Source organism: Elgaria multicarinata, chromosome 1 (assembly GCF_023053635.1).
Source record: "Elgaria multicarinata webbii isolate HBS135686 ecotype San Diego chromosome 1, rElgMul1.1.pri, whole genome shotgun sequence".
NCBI classification, from domain to species: Eukaryota; Metazoa; Chordata; class Lepidosauria; order Squamata; family Anguidae; genus Elgaria; species Elgaria multicarinata.
Window position 1 is genome coordinate 148,468,734 of NC_086171.1, and position 18,600 is coordinate 148,487,333.

Sequence of the window (18,600 nt, forward strand, 5' to 3'; positions counted from 1 at the left end):
CAAACTTCCATTTCTTTCTCCATGGTTTTAAGCTTTCAGGAAATTATAATATATCTTAACTCTTGGATCTTTAGCCCCTGGAAAACAGGAAGCTTAATATGAACATAGTCTAAGCTTTTAAAAATGTAGTAGATAGCTATACTAATAGATTTGGGTACATACTTGCCAAAGTTAAGTACTTTTAACTCCCATTGACTTTAACAGAAGAGCTTTAAATATATGCTTAGTTCTTCCATTGATATATATATATATATAGGATTTAAAAGTGGTTACATTTGGCTGGTTCATGCATTTTGTTTGTCTTTGAAAATTGCCTTGGGACTTGGCTTTTGTTAAAGATGGGGATCCAAAGGGATTTCTGCCTAATAATTTACCTTCATAACTGGCAGATTTGTGAGCTTAGAAAAAGAAGTAAGATTTGGGACAGCTTTCTTATGGCTAGCAGGCCCAATAAAATTCTGTCTGTTGGATTTGAGATGCACTCTTTGCCATCATATTTGATAGCACACTCTACTTCCCCTAAGTCTCACCTGCACATACGTAGATCCCTAGTTTGATTATATTTTGGCTTTGCCCACCTGTATGGTTTGTGTTGGGGGTGGTTGATAATGTATTGTCCAAGTGATGTCCAAATAGCTGATTGCAGTGACCACTGCTGCCTTTTCACTGCTGCCAACTAGATTCAGTTCAGAGCTGTGTTAGCAGAAGATCATTCTGTGCCTGGAGTTTCTGCTTTGTATTCCATTCTCCAGCTGCCAGTCATGTTGGAAATTCATACATGGATTTATTTTCTCCATGTTCTTTCAATTCCATTCCCTGTTGTGCTACCAAGGAGTGTTCCTGAACAGATGCAGTCCTGTGACAGAGTCAGTTGATAGCCTTAACAGTAACAAGTCACTTTCTGGATTGGTGTCAAACATTATTTGTAATTTGATGACACTCTGACATGGGGGCTGCCTCACTTAGGAAATTTTATATTTTTAAATGGATTACTAATATTTGTATGTTATGGCTTCTATGTCTTGTTGGTTACAAATGGAATGTGTTATTGCCATCTGTTTGATGTATGAAATGCCCCCATAATTCGTTGTCTCTGCTCTGATCCTAGAGTTACTTCCTAGGAAAGTCAACACTATCCTCAACACTGTCATGGTTTTGACAGTCTTGTGTTTCCCCTAAGATGTTGTTTGTTGACACTGACCTGGAGTGAAGCTGAGCAGGGCTATGGTAAAAGCTTAGGAGGCTCCTGTTCAAGAGTTTCTTCAGAGCACCAGGTCAGGGATTCAGATGAAATCAAAGGAATTGTGCTTACTTTCTGCTGTCTTTGTCTCTTCTGCAGCTTGGCATCCCTCTTCTTGCTTCATATCATTACGGTCATCCAATTGATCCATGTTTTGGTAATCTTCCAGTTGGACTACTGTAATGTGTTATATAGGGGTTGGCCTTGAAGACAATCTGGAGGCTCCACTTAGTGCAGAATTCTGCCGCTAAATTTTTTAACTGATACAGCCAGATTGGGTCACATCACTCCAATCTTAAAAGAACTGCACTGGTTACTTATTTCCTACCAGGCCAATTGAATGTGTTGGTATTTACCATTAAAGCACTAAATGGCATGAGACCCAAATATTTATGCCTGTTCCCCTGCTAGCCTGCCCATGTCTTAGGATTTTCTGCTGAAGCCCTACTCAAAGTGCCTTTCTTATGGGAGGTGTGCTGTGTAATTACAAAGGAGAGAGCTTTCTCTGTGGTGGCACCCCTGCTTGGAAATGGCCTCTTGAAACCTGGTGCCTAATTTACAATGTTTTCGGTGCCAGATCAAGACAACCAGGCATTTTAAGTTGTATAATTTTAATAATTGAAATGTTTATTTCTGTCTTTTATTGTTGCTTTTGGATGTTAGTTTTATTTTACTGTATGAGTTTTAAATTATGATTTGTTTTGTACACTGTCCTGGAATCTCATGTGACGAAGGTGGTATCAAAATATTTTAAATGAACAAAATGGCTATGTGAGGCAAGGCAGTTATAAAACATTTATCCTAAAGTGGGAAACATGCTTACAAAACTCTGCTGAATTATTATGGCCATACATTCTATATTTCAGCAATTTTTTCTGTTAATTTGCATTCTTGTTTTCTAAATTTCATGCCAAATTCCAGTTTCCTTTTAGACCACACACTTTTGATATGCAAACTGGATCTCACTGAAAATCTGGCACCTGCTATTAAATTTCCATACATTTATACTGTTGGGTTTGCCACACACTACTCTCTTGTGCATTCATTTATTTCAGGTTTAGTATATATCCTTTTAAAAAAATCTAGTCTGGTCACAGGACCTTAAGGATGTAATCCTATGCATGTTTAGACAGAAAAAGTCCTACAATGCCCAGCATTCCCAAGCCAGCCATGCTGGCAGGGAACTTTGGATATTTGTCTGTTGCAGTTCGGATATGAGGCAAAATAGCAAGCAAAAGAATATATATATTCCTTATTGGAAGCTGGTGTTGCACAGTGGGTAAGAAGGTCCTATAAGAATTTTGGAGATCTTGTCTATTGCCTCATTGGGTAGTTTTGGGCCAGTCAGAGACTCTCGTAGCCATCTGTAAAATAGATAATTATTGTCCTTATTTCATCAAGATTATTGTGAAGACAAAGCATACATGTTCTTGAGCATTTTGTAGATAAAATGTGCCATAAAAATATCTGTGCTCCTGTGGGCTCCTGTGGCCTAGGAGAAAATGTGGCAAAGGCCATTAGGTTTTCTAAAAGTAATGCTGTTGTGCAGGCATTCAACACATGGCATCTCCAGGCACCTGGTGGGTCCCCAGCATCCTGGCTGGGCATGACCTCTGTCATCAGGCTCCCTTTTAAAAAAGTGCTCGGAAGCTCCCTTTGTAGCATTGTTGAAAATTAAACCGGCAGCTTCTGGCCACTTGGTGCTGGTTCAAAGGACCACTCTCACCAGGTAAGCCTGCCAGATCCCACAGAGGTAGGAGAGGGCCTGCAAGAGGGCAATTTGGTAAGGACCCCCTCAAACCTGGCATTGGTCTGGCCATTGTTTGTGCAGTTTTGGTTGACCATCCTGGCTGCTTTCAAACTGTCTGAAATTGTGCTAATAAAGCTAAGTTTGGGCTACTGCTTATTAAACAGTATGCATATTTAATTATAGTAGCTAGATGTTTATTTTTATTTTTTAATGGAGAACACTAAGCTAGAATTGCCGAGAGCAAGTCTGGCATGCAAGTCTGAATGCAAGTCTGGCATCTTACTGTATGTAGTGCTGTTACCTAGCTAGAGATGTGACCTGGGAAAAACCCAGAAACATTTGAAAAAACACACACTCATGTCCCCACGGCTGTTTCTCCCCACAAAGCCTTTTTTGTGTTTTGTTGGAAAAATTGAAAAAAATTGAAGAAAAAATGGATTATGGAATGTTTTATTTTAGTATGATGAATAAAATATTTAAGACAAGGTGTTCATATATTTACTTCTCCAAATGATTTCTAAAAATTATGTACAGTATCAGATTATTACAATTGCTGTGCACCAAGGACAAGCAATTCCTAAGTTGCAAACTGAGACTACAACTCTTAAATGTAAGAGCAAGATGCATTTCTGCCTCTAGGGGGCACTGCCATTGAAGTAGAGAGTGAAACTCATAGTAATAGTTATAGCTCAGAAAATGAGTCTGATTATATTTCATGCATTTTCATTGAATCTTTGTTCCCCTTTTTTCTCAGTTCTTTTTATGGGAATGGGTGCTTTATGTCTGCTTGACACTATGCAGGACTAGCGGAGACATAAATAACTTTCTTTGTTACTGATGTTGATGCTTTCTTCTGTTTCTTTTTAAAATTGTTTTTTGCCTGCTCCTCATAAACTGGCGAAACCAAGGAGGTCCCTTACAGTTCAAGTGTTCCTTACAGTTGTAGCTCCATTTGTTACAAAAAGGAAGGCAAAAATTTAAAGAAGTAAATTCAATTTGTAATAATTGCTTGAATACACTGTACTTTTAATATACCAAATGTGATAATTTTATGCCAAACCAACTTGTACATAATTACGTTTTATGTTCCTAAAGTAACAAAGTGACTTTCAGTCTGTAAAAAGTGCTAATATTGATTTTTTGGGTATTTTTTCTGAAAATTTTCATTTCCCCCCCCCCCCCCCCCAAAAAAAAACTGGGAAAAAACAGTCCCCCACCCCATGTCTTTAAAACTTCCGAAAATTTTACATCTCAATACGTAGCTGAAAAAACACTCCTTGGTCATTCAGTTTATTAAATATGCATATGAATGAAACAGTAGATTGCAGGGAGGGGCGGAAAGTAATTCTTTGTTTTAGGATAATTCAAGTATGTGTTGCAACAAGCACCATCATACTGTTTTTATGTTTCTGATGGTTTTTTAAATCTTGTATACTTTTTAATGTTTACTATTTTTAACTGTTGTAAACCACCCAGAGAGCTTCGGCTGTGGGGTGGTATAGAAATGTAATAAATAAATAAATAAATAAATAAAGGCATTCCCCCGTCCCACCAGGTTTAAGGAAAGGGGGAATGTGTCTAAGGCTTCATGCACACCTATCTGGGAGTAGGTCTTGCTGAATGCAGTGGAACTCACTTCTAAGAAGTCATGTGTAGTTTGTGCTGTAATATGCAGGCTTGCGCTTTAAAGATGCAGGGTTGTTGTCCAAACACTTTTCAAACATTTGGGTATCATTTGCTTCCCCCCTTCCCCCATACACACATCCATGCATCTGTGGGAACATTTGAGTTGGCTTGTCATGTGGGTTGGATGGATCATGTGGTGAGTACACATAAGAGTGCTGTGAATCTCAGGGAGGTGCAGCACTTGTTTGACTACTTGCCAAGCAATGTACAATGTACATCAGCACCATGTACATTGATGGTGCTATATAAATAAATAATAATAATAATAATAATAATAATAATAATAATTGAGCCAAAATTCATGGGAGGATAGGGCTGCGGTCCAGCCATCCAATGTGGCGAGCCATTACACTTTTGCTATGACCATAGAACATAAGCACAGCCATTCATATGGTACTCAGCTTTCGTGCTTAAGGACATTCTGGGTGTGAACCTTGCTAACCCGTTTGTGCTCTTGTTCAAGTGCTTTTTGTACCACTTCTGCCTTAGACAACAACTCTATATTTCTTTAGTTCTGTAAATGTGCAGTAATTTAAAATTACTGTTTCTTTCTTTACTGATTATGCACATTGATCTTTATTGAATCTCTTTTGCCTTTTTCAAAGATGGTGTGTGTGGCACATTGCACACATCTCATGTATAGCACCAGTATAGTAATGGGTATGTATGAAACAGCCATAAATCAGTCGGTTAGAAACCAGTCCTATAAAATATTACTAACAAAGTGGAGAATGACTGGAGTTTTGGTATGAGAATAATGACTTATCCAATTTGGCAGTCTGAAGCTGCCGTTTCTGGCTGAGTCCCCTAAACAGTTGCTACTAAATTGCCTGAATCACAGTAATTGTGATGGTATGTCTGTTCTTACACCACATGTGATGCATCTCATGCAGAAGACTCATGTCTACAGTAGCTCATGCCACAATCACTGTTATTAACAACCAGTTGTTAGTCTTTAAAGAGCTGTAAGACTCTCTGTCTGTCTCTTCCTTCCTTCCTCTCTCTTCATTTGGTGTAGCACACTAACGCAGCTACTCTTCTAGAACTGACATACAGATAGATATTTAGGACAGTAGATCACTAAAACAGAACTACTTTATAGCTTTGAAGAAGTGTAGATAGGGGCTTCCTTCTCCAGTTCTAAGACAATTATTGCTTGACCATGTTGACAAAATTAATGTTGACTTTAGCAAAACTTCAGGGTTCCCTCTCCTTTTTGTAGGAGCTATTGACTTCAGGAACAATGGATGTATTTTTATTATTGTAAAATAAATGTTAGGACTAATCAGGAATGCCATTGGCGAAACCTCCCCTCCCCCACCGGACATCTTACATTCTTCCTACTGTATTAAGTGTCATATCTTCACATTTGGTATGATGCATCTTGGTTGTCTTCTCACCATAATACACTATAATCTTTAAAACTTGTCTCTTAAACCCACATGTTAACATTTATTTGGTTGTGGCATCACCTCCACATAAACATATGAGTCAGATTGTGCTAGCTTAATTGTTGCTAGTTGCAGCTCTGCCCTTTTTTCTTGTGTGAACTCATGCTGTGACACCATTTTGCCATGCAGCTCGAGTGCAACTTACTGAGAAAGTTGCCAAAGCTACTAACATAAATAAATATATAATGGTTGAGTACGGAAGTATTAAGTCTGCTGCATTTGAAAAGGACCCATTTCCCTAATCATTTACTTTGATGACACTCCTCCCTTAAAACATTAATTAAGAATTTCTCCCTAAGTGCCATAGTCTACAGGAAAACGTATGCCCAGTTTTCTTCTCCTCTCTCTTGCCCAGGTCAAGTGGGATAACAGAACACCCAGACAAACTTCAAAGTGACCTTGATAGGCTGGAGTGCTGGGCTGAAAACAACAGAATGAAATTTAATAGGAATAAATGCAAAGTTCTATATGTAGGAAATAGAAACCAAATGCACAGTTACAAGATGGGGGATACTTGGCTCAGCAATTCTACAAGTGAGAAGGATCTTGGAATTGTTGTAGATCACAAGCTGAATATGAGCTAACAGTGTGATGTGGCTGCAAAAAAAGTAAATGCTATTTTGGGCTGCATAAATAGAAGTATAGCTTCCAAATCAAGTGAGGTACTGGTTCCTCTCTATTAGGCCCTGGTTAGGCCTCATCTTGAGTATTGCGTCCAGTTCTGGGCAACACACTTCAAGAAGGATGCAGACAAGCTGGAGCATGTTCAGAGGTGGGCAACCAGGATGATCAGGGGCCTGGAAACAAAGCTCCATAAAGAGAGACTGAAACAACTGGGCATGTTTAGCCTGGAGAAGAGAAAATTAAGGGGAGACATGATAGCACTCTTCAAATACTTGAAAGGTTGTCACACAGAGGAGGGCCAGGATCTCTTCTCAATCATCCCAGAGTGCAGGACACGGAATAATGGGCTCAAGTTACAGGAAGCCAGATTCTGGCTAGACATCAGGAAAAACTTCCTGACTGTTAGAGCCATACGATAATAGAACCAGTTACCTAGGGAGGTTGTGGGCTCTCCCACACTAGAGACATTCAAGAGGCAGCTGGACAACCATCTGTCAGGTATGCTTTAGGGTGGATTCCTGGACTGAGTGGTGGTGGTGGGGCTTGGACTCGATGGCCTTATAGGCCCCTTCCAACTCTACTATTCTATGATTCTATGATTCCTCAGTGCTTTGGGAGCTGTGCCCTGTTCCTTACTTATCAGTAGAAATTGCAGAGCATTAGGAATACACTATATCATGAAAGGTGCTTTCCTTATTAAATGTGCAATTAAAAAAGGTGCTCAGATCCCGTGAATATTAGAAGGAGAGAAACACATTGCCCTCCAGCTAGCACGGGTATAACATTAATGGTCCACATTGTCTTTAAGATGGCTCCATGGTGTAGAAACTTCAGTGAGTGCTGTAATCTATCACTGATAGGTTAACTTGCTGTTGCTGATAACACTCTGGAGCAGCCATCCCCAACTTGGTGCCCTCCAGATTTTTAGACCAACTCCCATCAGCCCTAGCTAACATGGCCAGTGGTCAGAAATGGTAAGGAATGCTGGCAGTTGTAGTCCCAAAAAATCTGGAGGGCACCAAATTGCGGAAAGCTCTGGAGGGTTGCTCATGGGTCCAATGTGTCTCATGCTGTCTAGAATGAATGCTTGATATCTTGCAAAATTTGCTGTTGGAGAAGACTTGCAATTGTAGGAGTACTTCAAATAGTCAACCAGTGACAAAATATTAGTATGCACACAGCCTCACGTAGGATTTTTCAGAGATTTAGGTGTAGGCTTTTTTTAAAAATGGAACAACTGGTTTGAATATATTTTGAGTGCCCCCTGAATAACAGACACACTAATTCAAAACAATTCTGCTTCTTTATAAAATATTTTCCCTCTGTTCTTACAAAGGGGACGTGCATATGGAGAGCATCAGTTCGGCATGGTCCTTGGTTTTTATTTAATCGGCTTCTGTTTCTCCTCATTTTCTAATGGAAAAGCTGCAGTTGGTAGTTACGAGAATTCCATTGCAAACAGGAGTATAAAAACCAAGTATTAGCAACACTCTTAAATACAGTTTCATGAAGATTTGTTGATAATGAAGAGCAACTGAAGAGTAATGAACATTGTTTACTTGGCATTCAGCACTGTGTTAGGTACTTCACAGAAGAAATATAAGTTGTTGCTGGAAAGAGTTTATAGATATGATGCCTTCACAAATGCAGAGCAGCAGGTGTGGGGAGGGGGAAAGCAACAAAATGCCCTTTTCACTTCTAATAGTATTCAGGTTGCATTCTTATGTATACTTACCTGGGACTACGCCTTATATACAATGGGGCATTTGAATAAACATGGGCAAGATTGCATGGCCAGTGTAATTTGATTCCCCCCTTCTCCATATGTTGCTTCTATGAGATAAGGTGTTCAGTATCCTGTGTGGGCTCTATAAATGCACATAACTGAGCAGAGAAATTGGCCTCCCTTCCAATAGGTTAAATATGTCCAGTCCTTTTTTGTATCATTCTCCTGAGATTGATTGAAGGAAACGGTAATTGTGGCGTTACACCCCACAAGTCAGTTCCCAAATGTATGTCTGCAGTTTGTAAGTCTGTGGTTTTTAGAATGTTGGCCTGAGCGGGTGGAGTTAGAATGTCTGGGGAGGGGGAGGAGTGATATATAAGGGAATGACTGAGGATTGAAGGACTTTTTAGGTACTCTGAGAGTCGTTAGTGCTCTCTGTGTGTTAGCTCTTGGTGTTTAGGGTACTTGTGTTCTGGAGAATTTGAGGTTCAGTGTAGTGTCTTTGGAGTGTGGTGTGCACATAGTTGATGTATATTAAACAATACTGATAATAAAGAAAGCTCAAGAGTGATTGTGTGAGAGAAAGGAAAGCGTGTGTGTGAATGGGTGAAAGGATTGGATGAAAGGTTTCAAAAAGTTTTTTAAATGTTTTATTTTAAACAAAGCTTGTGAACTTTTAAAATAAATTTTAATTATTTTGTTTTTAACTACCACAAAAATTCCACGTGTCTGTTTGGCATTTATCATCTGAAGTTTATACATTTAGCACCCACTCTTGACAATAATTCACCTCAGCACATATAATTCACAGCGCTTTAATTTATTATTGAAATCTTTCTCCATTTAAACCCCTTTCTCCACATAGTTTGGAAGAAGGCAGTGTTTGTCCCTCGCCTCAGGTGTATCAAGCAGTGGTGCTTGGCTTGAGCAGGGAGTAGCCGCGGCCTGGTCTGTTGTTCAGAGCCTGTGTTGTGGCAGTAATTCTTATGGTTGCTGCCTTTTTCAGTTGCTTCTATTATCAATTGACTTTCCTTTAAAATGAGTGACAAAGGGCATAGTCCTACTTGTTTAGAGAGAGTGGAGATTCTTTTAGCTGGAGATGGCAAAAATCGAACCTGGGACTTTCTGTGTACTCTGCTACTGAGCTAATAGCCTCTCACTTGTTGGTTATTCTTCAAAGTGTACAGTAAATCTGTATGCCATCCTTCTGGCAAGGAAGGGTACTTAACAATGGTAGTTGCATGGTCATCCTACAGGTAGGGTTGCCAGTGAGCTGAGGTTGGATATAGCTCCTATTTGGTGACAACCCCATCAGGGGCTTCTTGGGTAATCTTAGACAAAACTATTGTTCAGCCAAAGCTCTCCGACTATAAAATGGGAACAGCAATGATTTCTTAAGAATGTTGTGTGAATGAATGACCAGAGGATAGTATATAAAGGGTTGGATACAACCCTTGCATGAGTGGAAGCCTGCTTGCACAATGGGACTTCCCCGTCTTCTCTCCCCTGCGGCTCCCTTCATACATCCCAGAGGGTCTCCCAACATAAAGGGACTGTTATCTGTTTAAATGTGATATATCCTATATCTATATCTATATATATTTGGGACTTCTTCAACTGAACCTTTCTCCCTTTTCATTATTTTAGGCATGTACTGGTATAGAAAATATTGATGAAGCTATCACCTTACTTGAACAAAATAACTGGAATTTAGTGGTAAGTATTTATATTTACTGGTTTTGTGTGTGGACAAACTGTTTTAAAAAGTTAGCATTGCCAGTCAGAAATATTAATAGTAATGTATGTTTCATGGTTATGCTTCTGTGAATGGGAACATAATTTTGATTTCCCCCCTCCAAATCAGTATTTGCATTATTCTTAAAAGCAGAGTGCAGTATGGATAAACCTAGCTGGAACAGCCTGGCTTTGCTACTGTACTTTTAGGATTAGGGAGAGAGTCAAGATTCAGAGTGCAGAACTCTGAATCCATTTCCTGGATTCCTTATACATGGATCCAGGGTCACAGCTGCAGAGATAGCTCAAAGATTATCTGACTTGTTCCTTGGTGATTGAGATGAGGCCATTGAGATGAGGCCACTGATTGGTAAGGGACTATTTCTTGTTCTGCTGCCTCTACTGTAGTGGGAAGAGGCAACTTTGGGACCAATTTCTATTCCCTCCACTGACCCAGAGCTCGCAGTGGCAAATAAATTGGTGATTTGCTGCCATATTCAGTGGCAAACCATGTTGTGTGGTGTTTTTTAAACACTGCAACAGTTGCCACAAAATTTCAGCAGTGCATTGCAGCAGTGGCGGTGGTATGGATTGCACTTTAAGCCATGGGCATGACACAGCCCTTGAGCTGTATCATGCCCACCCCTGCGCAACAGTTTACATTAATGGTATCAGGGAATAAGGTAAATCCAGGAGAAATTGGAAGAATTTTAGTGTGGCTAGGCAGAAGGCTTAAAGTAGTGCTTCAAGGGATCCACCTGTTCATTGAATCTAGTGCTGAGCTGAATACAACAGCCCATTTCCATGGTCCCAATTGTAGGACCATGACAGTGGGGGGGGCGGTTCTTCAGAGGGTGGGGGAAATTCTATATATTTTCAGGAAGCAGGGGGCTTGCTGTGATCAGCAGAAGCAGCTCCCCTCCTTTTTTACATGTAATTTGGGTATTTCAAGCAGCAACAGCCGCTCTTTTCTTAGTGGCCCTGTTGGCTTTCATTTCCCCCATAATGCCTCACTCTGAATGATGCAGCTTCATTCCGGAGGCATTGTTGTGTGGGTGGGTGGGGAGATGAATGCCTTCATGTCTGTATGCTTGTATGTAAAAGGATACTTAATTTGACTTTGGGCATCACTGTGGCTTTCTGATCTTGATGCTATGTTCTTGGTGATAAAGCATCGGTTGTGTTTCTTACGCTTTGATCAGATATTGAATGCCACAATGCCACTGTGCTTTCATTAGTTTGATGCCTGTAGTGGAAGTGAAGTAATGTTAGCAATATACAACAGTGTAAATTTCCAGGAGATGACAACCTCTAACTGCAAAAAGCTTTTCACGGTCTAGCTCCTTCCTATCTCTCCTCTCTCATCTCACACTATTGCCCTGCTCGTGCTCTTCGCTCCTCTGATGCCATGTTTCTCGCCTGCCCAAGGGCCTCTACTTCCCTTGCTCGGCTTCGTCCATTCTCTTCTGCTGCCCCTTACGCCTGGAACGCTCTTCCAGAAAATTTGAGAACTACAAGTTCAACCGCAGCTTTTAAACCTCAACTAAAAACTTTTCTTTTTCCTAAAGCTTTTAAAACTTGATGTTGTGCAGACTTCTACTGTTACTTTCTACTGTTAGTTTTACCCTACCCTGTGCCTGCTTACCCTACCCTGTACCTGTTTGCATTCTCTTCCCCTCCTTATTGTTTTACTATGATTTTATTAGATTGTAAACCTATGCGGCAGGGTCTTGCTATTTACTGTTTTACTCTGTACAGCACCATGTACACTGATGGTGCTATATAAATAATAATAATAATAATAATAATAATAATAATAATAATAATAATAATTGGAGAGGGGTGTGTGCTATGGAGAAAAAGGAAGGCTTAAGCTGAGATGCTGAAATTCTGAATAAAGAAGTTGCCAGTCCCACAGTTACTTACTTGCAATACATAACTGCAAGTATAGTATGGAATCCATTTAGGGAATCCAGACTATATACAACCTTCTATACTTTAAGAACAGTTTCTGGAGGGCAGCATGGCTGAGTTCGGCATCAGGTGGATTATTGTTCAGACTCTTCAGGCACAAGGTGAAATATGATATGTTTGGTAAATACATGAGTAAACGTGAATTCAGCAAAGCGAAACCATGGCTCGTAAGATATACATAGGGTTTTGATGGGGTCAGTGAGGATGTGTAAACACCTGTTTGCTACTGTACTGGAATTTTCAGCAAATCCTTTGCAAACTCTTTTGCCAAAAATTCTCAATGCTACGTAATCATGCCAATAAAGAGAATGCATTTTCATGGGTAAGTGAAAGGTTAAAAGTCAGGAAACAGAGAGTGGGTATAACATATTACATTTTACAATGGCAGCAAAAAGGAATGATGGCCAACTCATTTGTATTAGGAGCTGTCTTCTTTAAATATGCCTTGAAATAGTAGAAATATATCAAAAGGTAGGACCTATGAACCTTTCGTATGAATATATGAAAATTAAGAGTGAAGTTTTTATGTGGAAAGCATGCCCATCCTGGCACATTTTATTCTTTGCTGCCCAATAAGTATTTTTATTTCACTTTCACACTTGTGTCCTGTTGTCCCCCACCCACAAGAATTGCTGCGTCAGGTATGAATTTCTCTCTTTAAAATAACATTGAATTTGCACAATTAATGTTGTTGCATTTTCCTCGCAAAGATGGATTATCTGGTTGTTAAATGTTAGGGTGAGATGAACATGTGTGTTTCTTGGCTTCGTAACTTTCAATCTGTGAAATACTGAATTAGCACATTTCATACTGTAAAAGGGTTTACTTTGTTTGTAGGAAGTACTATTTTTCTGCTTCCCAAAGAATTGCATAACTTACAAAGATTACTTAGGCAGTTTATCCAGTTAAAGGTATCATCTGGATCATTTTCGCTCTGTGCTTTAAGAGTTAAGTGAATTTTCAGGGGGAAAGCCCTTGCCATGTTGGGAAGTGACAATTCTCCTTTTGCCAACTGGGTATTATTTGCTTTATGATTTTACAGTCTTTTGCAGATTACTGCTACTGTATCTTCAGTCTCATTTCTGGAACTGTGAGGTCTAGGTACTTAAGGGAAAAAGTGGTTGTCATGATTTTATCAGAAAGCAGCAAAGCACACAAAATTTGCTTCCAGGGTCTCAGTTGCCAATGATAACCATCATCCATATGATCTGCTGTGTTTGTTTTCATGGTATGTAGCCCTGAAAAGAAAGCAAAATACCATTTCATATGAATGTGACTTTTAGTATCCATCTATTTGTTTCTACAATGAAAGGACACATGCAAACTCCTCAAGCAGTTGTGATGAATCTTAATTTTAAACATACATTCTAAAATGTGGCTTTGCTGTTTGCTGAAATGTCTGCTTTACTGCTATATTTAACTTCTTTATCCTTTCTGCTGGCAGTGGTTCAAAGCAACTGTTATTTGCAATAAAGTCAAGTCAGTGGTTTAGCACACCTGTAAATGTGATCGCTTGCAGCTCCTCTTGTATGTTGCTCTTAAGGATCAGAAGACAAAAACTGCTCTGTGCCCTGTTGTTATAATACTTTAGTTTCATAACTTTAATAATTTTATGGATAACGTAATAATAATATTCGTTTCTTTTTTAAATAGAAAAATAGAGAGGATTCTTCTTAGAAGCTTACACCTTAGGGAGGTTAGCTAAATCCTGTTTATAAGGGAAGTACTGTTTAAAGTTTTCTTTTTCTTTTTAAAAAATATTGAACCAGCAAATTCATAGGATTGAAAATCCACACAGGAAAAAGGACATTTTTAATTTTGTGTTTTGTATTTTAGCATTCCTACAAGACGCCTTGGCTAAGGGTCTGTAAGACATGACTGCATTTGTGAAAGTCATGAGTTGGAATGTAACGTTCTCACCTGGAACACTCTTCACTCAGATGTGCATCACTATTTGATCTGTTAGGCTAGAGAATTTGAACATAGTTGGACATGCTGCTGTTGTCTGCTATAGTTATTGACAGAACATCAGACAGTGAGTCATGGTAGTCAATTTCAGTCTGGCAGTCCAAAGATGCTTACCCTGACCCAGCAAGTGAAATCTTTGAATTTGGTGGGGTTACTTGTTGCAGTGTTCATCCAGGTCCCCATGAACCTGTTGAATTCATGTTCTGATATGCAATGACCATTTCGGCGTGGAGCCACTCATAGTTGTACAGAGCTAGAGCTGGATTAGCATTGGAACAATGCACTTCTCCCCTTCCAGGTGCTGCTGAAGGTTGTGCTAAAGCCAAGACTAGTTTGAAGTGAGGGTGGCGTAAAACATCATTTGTAAGTTTTGGTTTCCAACCACTAATAGGTCCTAGACAATAATAAACAGCTCTTTGGTGAGTTTCCTTACCTAACATGGCAACAATGAATGTGGGAAATCATTGCCATAGTCCATAAAAATGCTTGTGCCTTAACTATGATAGCCGAACAGGAGGGCCAATCTTGAGTGATCTTTGATTCTTTTTTCTTTTCTTTTTTGCCTTTGTGGAAAATGTACATTTTCCTCATTGGATCCATAGTCACTCTTTATTTATAAGTTTATGGCTCTCCTTGGATGGTTTATATGGCCTGTTTTAGCAATTTATAGACAGATTGCTGGCATCTTGCCATGTGAGCACTTCTTTTCTTATGTCATTAAATGTAAGCAATTTAAACAGTTACCATATGTAGTATAGAGGACAACTGGGGCAGGATCTACACTACTGCTTTAAAACGGTTTATAACAGTAGTGACAACTGTTGGGGCCCAGGACACACTCCATATACAGTTTTTAAAATGTTTTCATAGTGTAGGGTGACCAACTGTCAGGATTTCCCCGGATTTGTCCTGGTTTTTGTTCTTTCCATGGTGTCAGGGGGGATTTTCTATAATTTTCAATAATGTCCTGGAATGACACACCTTCCCCTTTAAGGTTGCCATTAGCATGGCAGGAGGGAATGACATGCTTTCTTGAGGCACATCATTCCCCCACCCCGAGCTCCAATTGAGGTCTTAAAGGGGAAAGTGGGTCATTCGTGGACATTATAGAAAAGGCCCCAATTGGAGTGGATGGTGGTGGTGCAGAATGAAATCCTTTCCCCTCCTCCACTCCAATCGGGTTCTTTAAGGTGGCGGGAGAATAACATACTTTCTGCAGGACTCAGAAAGCTGCTTCCCCACACACACACTAGGTGTCCTCTTTTTTGGTTTCCCAAATATGGTCACCCTATCATAGTGTTATGTCATGCTTGGTGTAGATCTGGCCTGGGTGAAGATACATCCTTCAATATGAATATTCTGAATGAAATATATGGTCGTTCAAGGAGGCATGTGCTGTTTTACTCTGTACAGCACCATGTACATTGATGGTGCTATATAAATAAATAAATAAATAATAATAATAATAATAATACTATACTTGGATATATTAGAGAAAGATGCACTAGTGATTCTTAGAAAAAAAATGTGACATATTATGATGGTTTTTAGTACTTCAGAACTCATGAAGAGCAAAGTAGATGAAAAACGACATGGAAGGGACTTTACACATATATAATAAATTGGATGCATTACAAATATAATCTGCACCACTCTTCTCTCAATGGCTAGGAGCCATGTTGATTTGGGCCTAGAAGAAGAACACAGAAGAAATTCAGAGACCCAGATTCTGGGTCATAGAAGTTCTGTTTGTATTCTCTGACACATGCTATTAAAACATAATTACAGGCACCTTTTTAAAAATACAAAGTGGCACACTTTATATTTTAAAGACCACAGTCTGGCGTTAATGAAAGCACAGTAGTAATTTAGGCAAACTGAAGATAGGCAGTTATATTGAAAGAGACCAGTCTCATACTTTTGGGAGGTGTGATCTGCACTACCTGCAAACATTTTAGGATGCTGTGAGGCAGGTCTTGTGTAGATTGTGTGAAGCTGTGCAAGTGTAAAATGTGGTGTTCAAAATGTGGTGTTCCTATAACATGACAATATTTGTTTTATTAAAAACCAAAAAAAGCAAGTTACTAGTTCCAACAGCTGCAAATATAGATTCACAAAATATGGGCTATTTGGCAAAATTCAGAAGCTAGCAGGGGGTGTTTTAAGTAGTTTTTTTAGGTATAGGTTTCTGTTTCCTACATAGCAGCTTGCCCCTCCCCATTACTTTCAAAATAAGAATAAATTATGCAAAATAAACACATGAATTTTTTTGATTTATGGGATAAAGCAAGAAGGGTCTACCAGGCTACCTAGTCTGCATAACTAGTTACAGATCCTGTGGAGTCCTTCCACTTGTGTAGGGGTAATCTGTTGCAGCTGCAGCCTCGCTGAACACCTGACCCTTGTGTGAGTAGTCCATTGCGGTGTGAAGGAGTACAAGGGATGGCCCCAGATCTCTGCTTTTAGTTCTTAGTAATCAAGCAGTAGAATTTGCCACAGAAAGTTAACTTTTAATTTATTGTTGGCAGACCAGTTTCCACCTTCCTCGTATTCCTTAGTGTAAATTCTTTAGCCTTGTGGGAACGTGGGAAAAGGCCTTCTCGGTGGCTGCCCCAAGACTCTGGAACTCCCTTCCCAGGGAAACTAGACTGGCTCCTTCCTTGCTATGCTTTCGGAGGCAGGCAAAACCATTTTTGTTCCAGCAGGCCTTCGGGGAATAAGCTGGACCTTTGCATATGCATTGCTTCTGCACTTAATTTTCTTTTTTAAAAAAATTATTTGCCTTTCAAATGTTTTTAAATGTTTTAATATTTGCAGCATCTTTAATTATATTTTACACTTTTATATATCTCTATATGTTTTAACTGTACATGTTTTAATTTGTAAAGCTGCCTTGGGCCCCAGTGTTGGGGAAAAGGTGGTTATTAATTAATTAAATAAATAAATAAAGGGCCAGTTGTGAAATGCTGCTATTCAAATCTTGGAGAATGGCCCTCTAAGTTTAAGGGCAAATTCAAAAGGTGCCCGGTTGAGGTAGAGCAGTCCTTATTTATTTATTCTGGTCATTCTGCTGACAGTGTCCCTGTTCCCTCAGGAAGACTTAAGAGTATTCAGACCACACTCAGGATTTTATTTATCTGTCACCTCAGACATAGCTGTTTCGAAATGTGTTTATCACATTTTGGCATATTGCTCTGTGTTTCAATATTAGATGGAAAAGAGAGGGGCAAACGTGATACCCAATGTTTTGATATGGTCCACAAATGAACTAGCATGTTATGGTGGCAAAAGTCCTGTTTCGTTATATGACAGGCAGTACAGTTCCAAGGAGTATTGAAGCTTAGAACTTGCTAGGCAGCCTCATAGGTTTTGATGTCCTCTATAAAGCATTTAGTTGTAAGGTCCATCATGTTTTATGTGAGGTATGGCCTATGTTATATAGAGATGGTTTATAGTTCCTAGCTTGGCTAACTTGCTGTGCAAATATTCTTTGGCTACGATGTGGTTTTGTATCAATCGTTTTTTAAAAGGAAGTCCAGGCAACTCTTCTATACTTTTTTTTTGCATTTTTTTTTTACTTTTTAAGCTCAAAATTAGGCTCAGAAGTGGTGCCTTTTTGACCATTATATACTATGTCTTGGGAAAGATACAACCATTTCACTAAATCTTTGGAAACTGTGTTGCTTGAGCAGAGCATCCCCACATAGTCTAGCATTCTGTTGGCACCAGCAGCCAACCATGTGTCTCCGGGAAAACCTGTAAGAATTATACAATAGTAATCACCCTTGCCTCTTGTTTGTCCCTAGAATATGATACTTTGGCTAGGGGTAAACCACCTCTGGACATGGAGATTCCATTTAGTAATCATGGCTAATGAAATTGATCAGTAGTTTCCTACTTTTTTCTGGCAATATTAATATGTCTTTAATAGGTACTGGATTGGGAAATTTTAAAGTTAAAAGTTTTAAATTCATTTATAAATGTTTGAGTCTCCTTCAACCCAGATAAGGCCCCCAAGGCGACTTACAATTATACTTAAAAGCAATTTAAAATTTTTAGAACATTACATACAGCAGCATTAAGAGCAGGAGAAAATCTTAAAAACAGAGTCCAAAGACAATACATTTTAAATACTAAAAAGCCATGCAAAACTAAAGTGATTTAACAGTCTAAACCTGAATGAAGAAGGGAACTACCTAACTTCTTTTTAGAGGGAGTTTCGAATAGAGAAGGTCCTATTCCCTAGTCTAACCAACCCAGCCTCTCTTGCTGGTGGGACGTACAGAAGGGTCTCCAGAGAAGATTGTAAACTATAAGCAAGTTCATATGAGAGAAGGAGGTCTTTCAGATTGCAGATGGATTGATAGAAGACATTTCTTTCACCTGTTGTCCATTATGCAGATGTCAGAGGCATAAGTGCTTTGCCAGAAAAAGATGGCAGTCCTGA

At 39.2% G+C, this 18,600-nt stretch overlaps 1 protein-coding gene across 1 annotated transcript in view; it reads left to right on the forward strand.

Annotated features, from left to right (window-relative positions):
* FAF1 (Fas associated factor 1) overlaps positions 1-18,600 on the forward strand; it is a 201,166-nt gene that overhangs the window by 6,235 nt on the left and 176,331 nt on the right. The window contains exon 2 of the mRNA XM_063139063.1: positions 10,125-10,193. Coding sequence (XP_062995133.1) covers positions 10,125-10,193 — 69 coding nt within the window. The remainder of the gene's footprint in view (positions 1-10,124; positions 10,194-18,600) is intronic.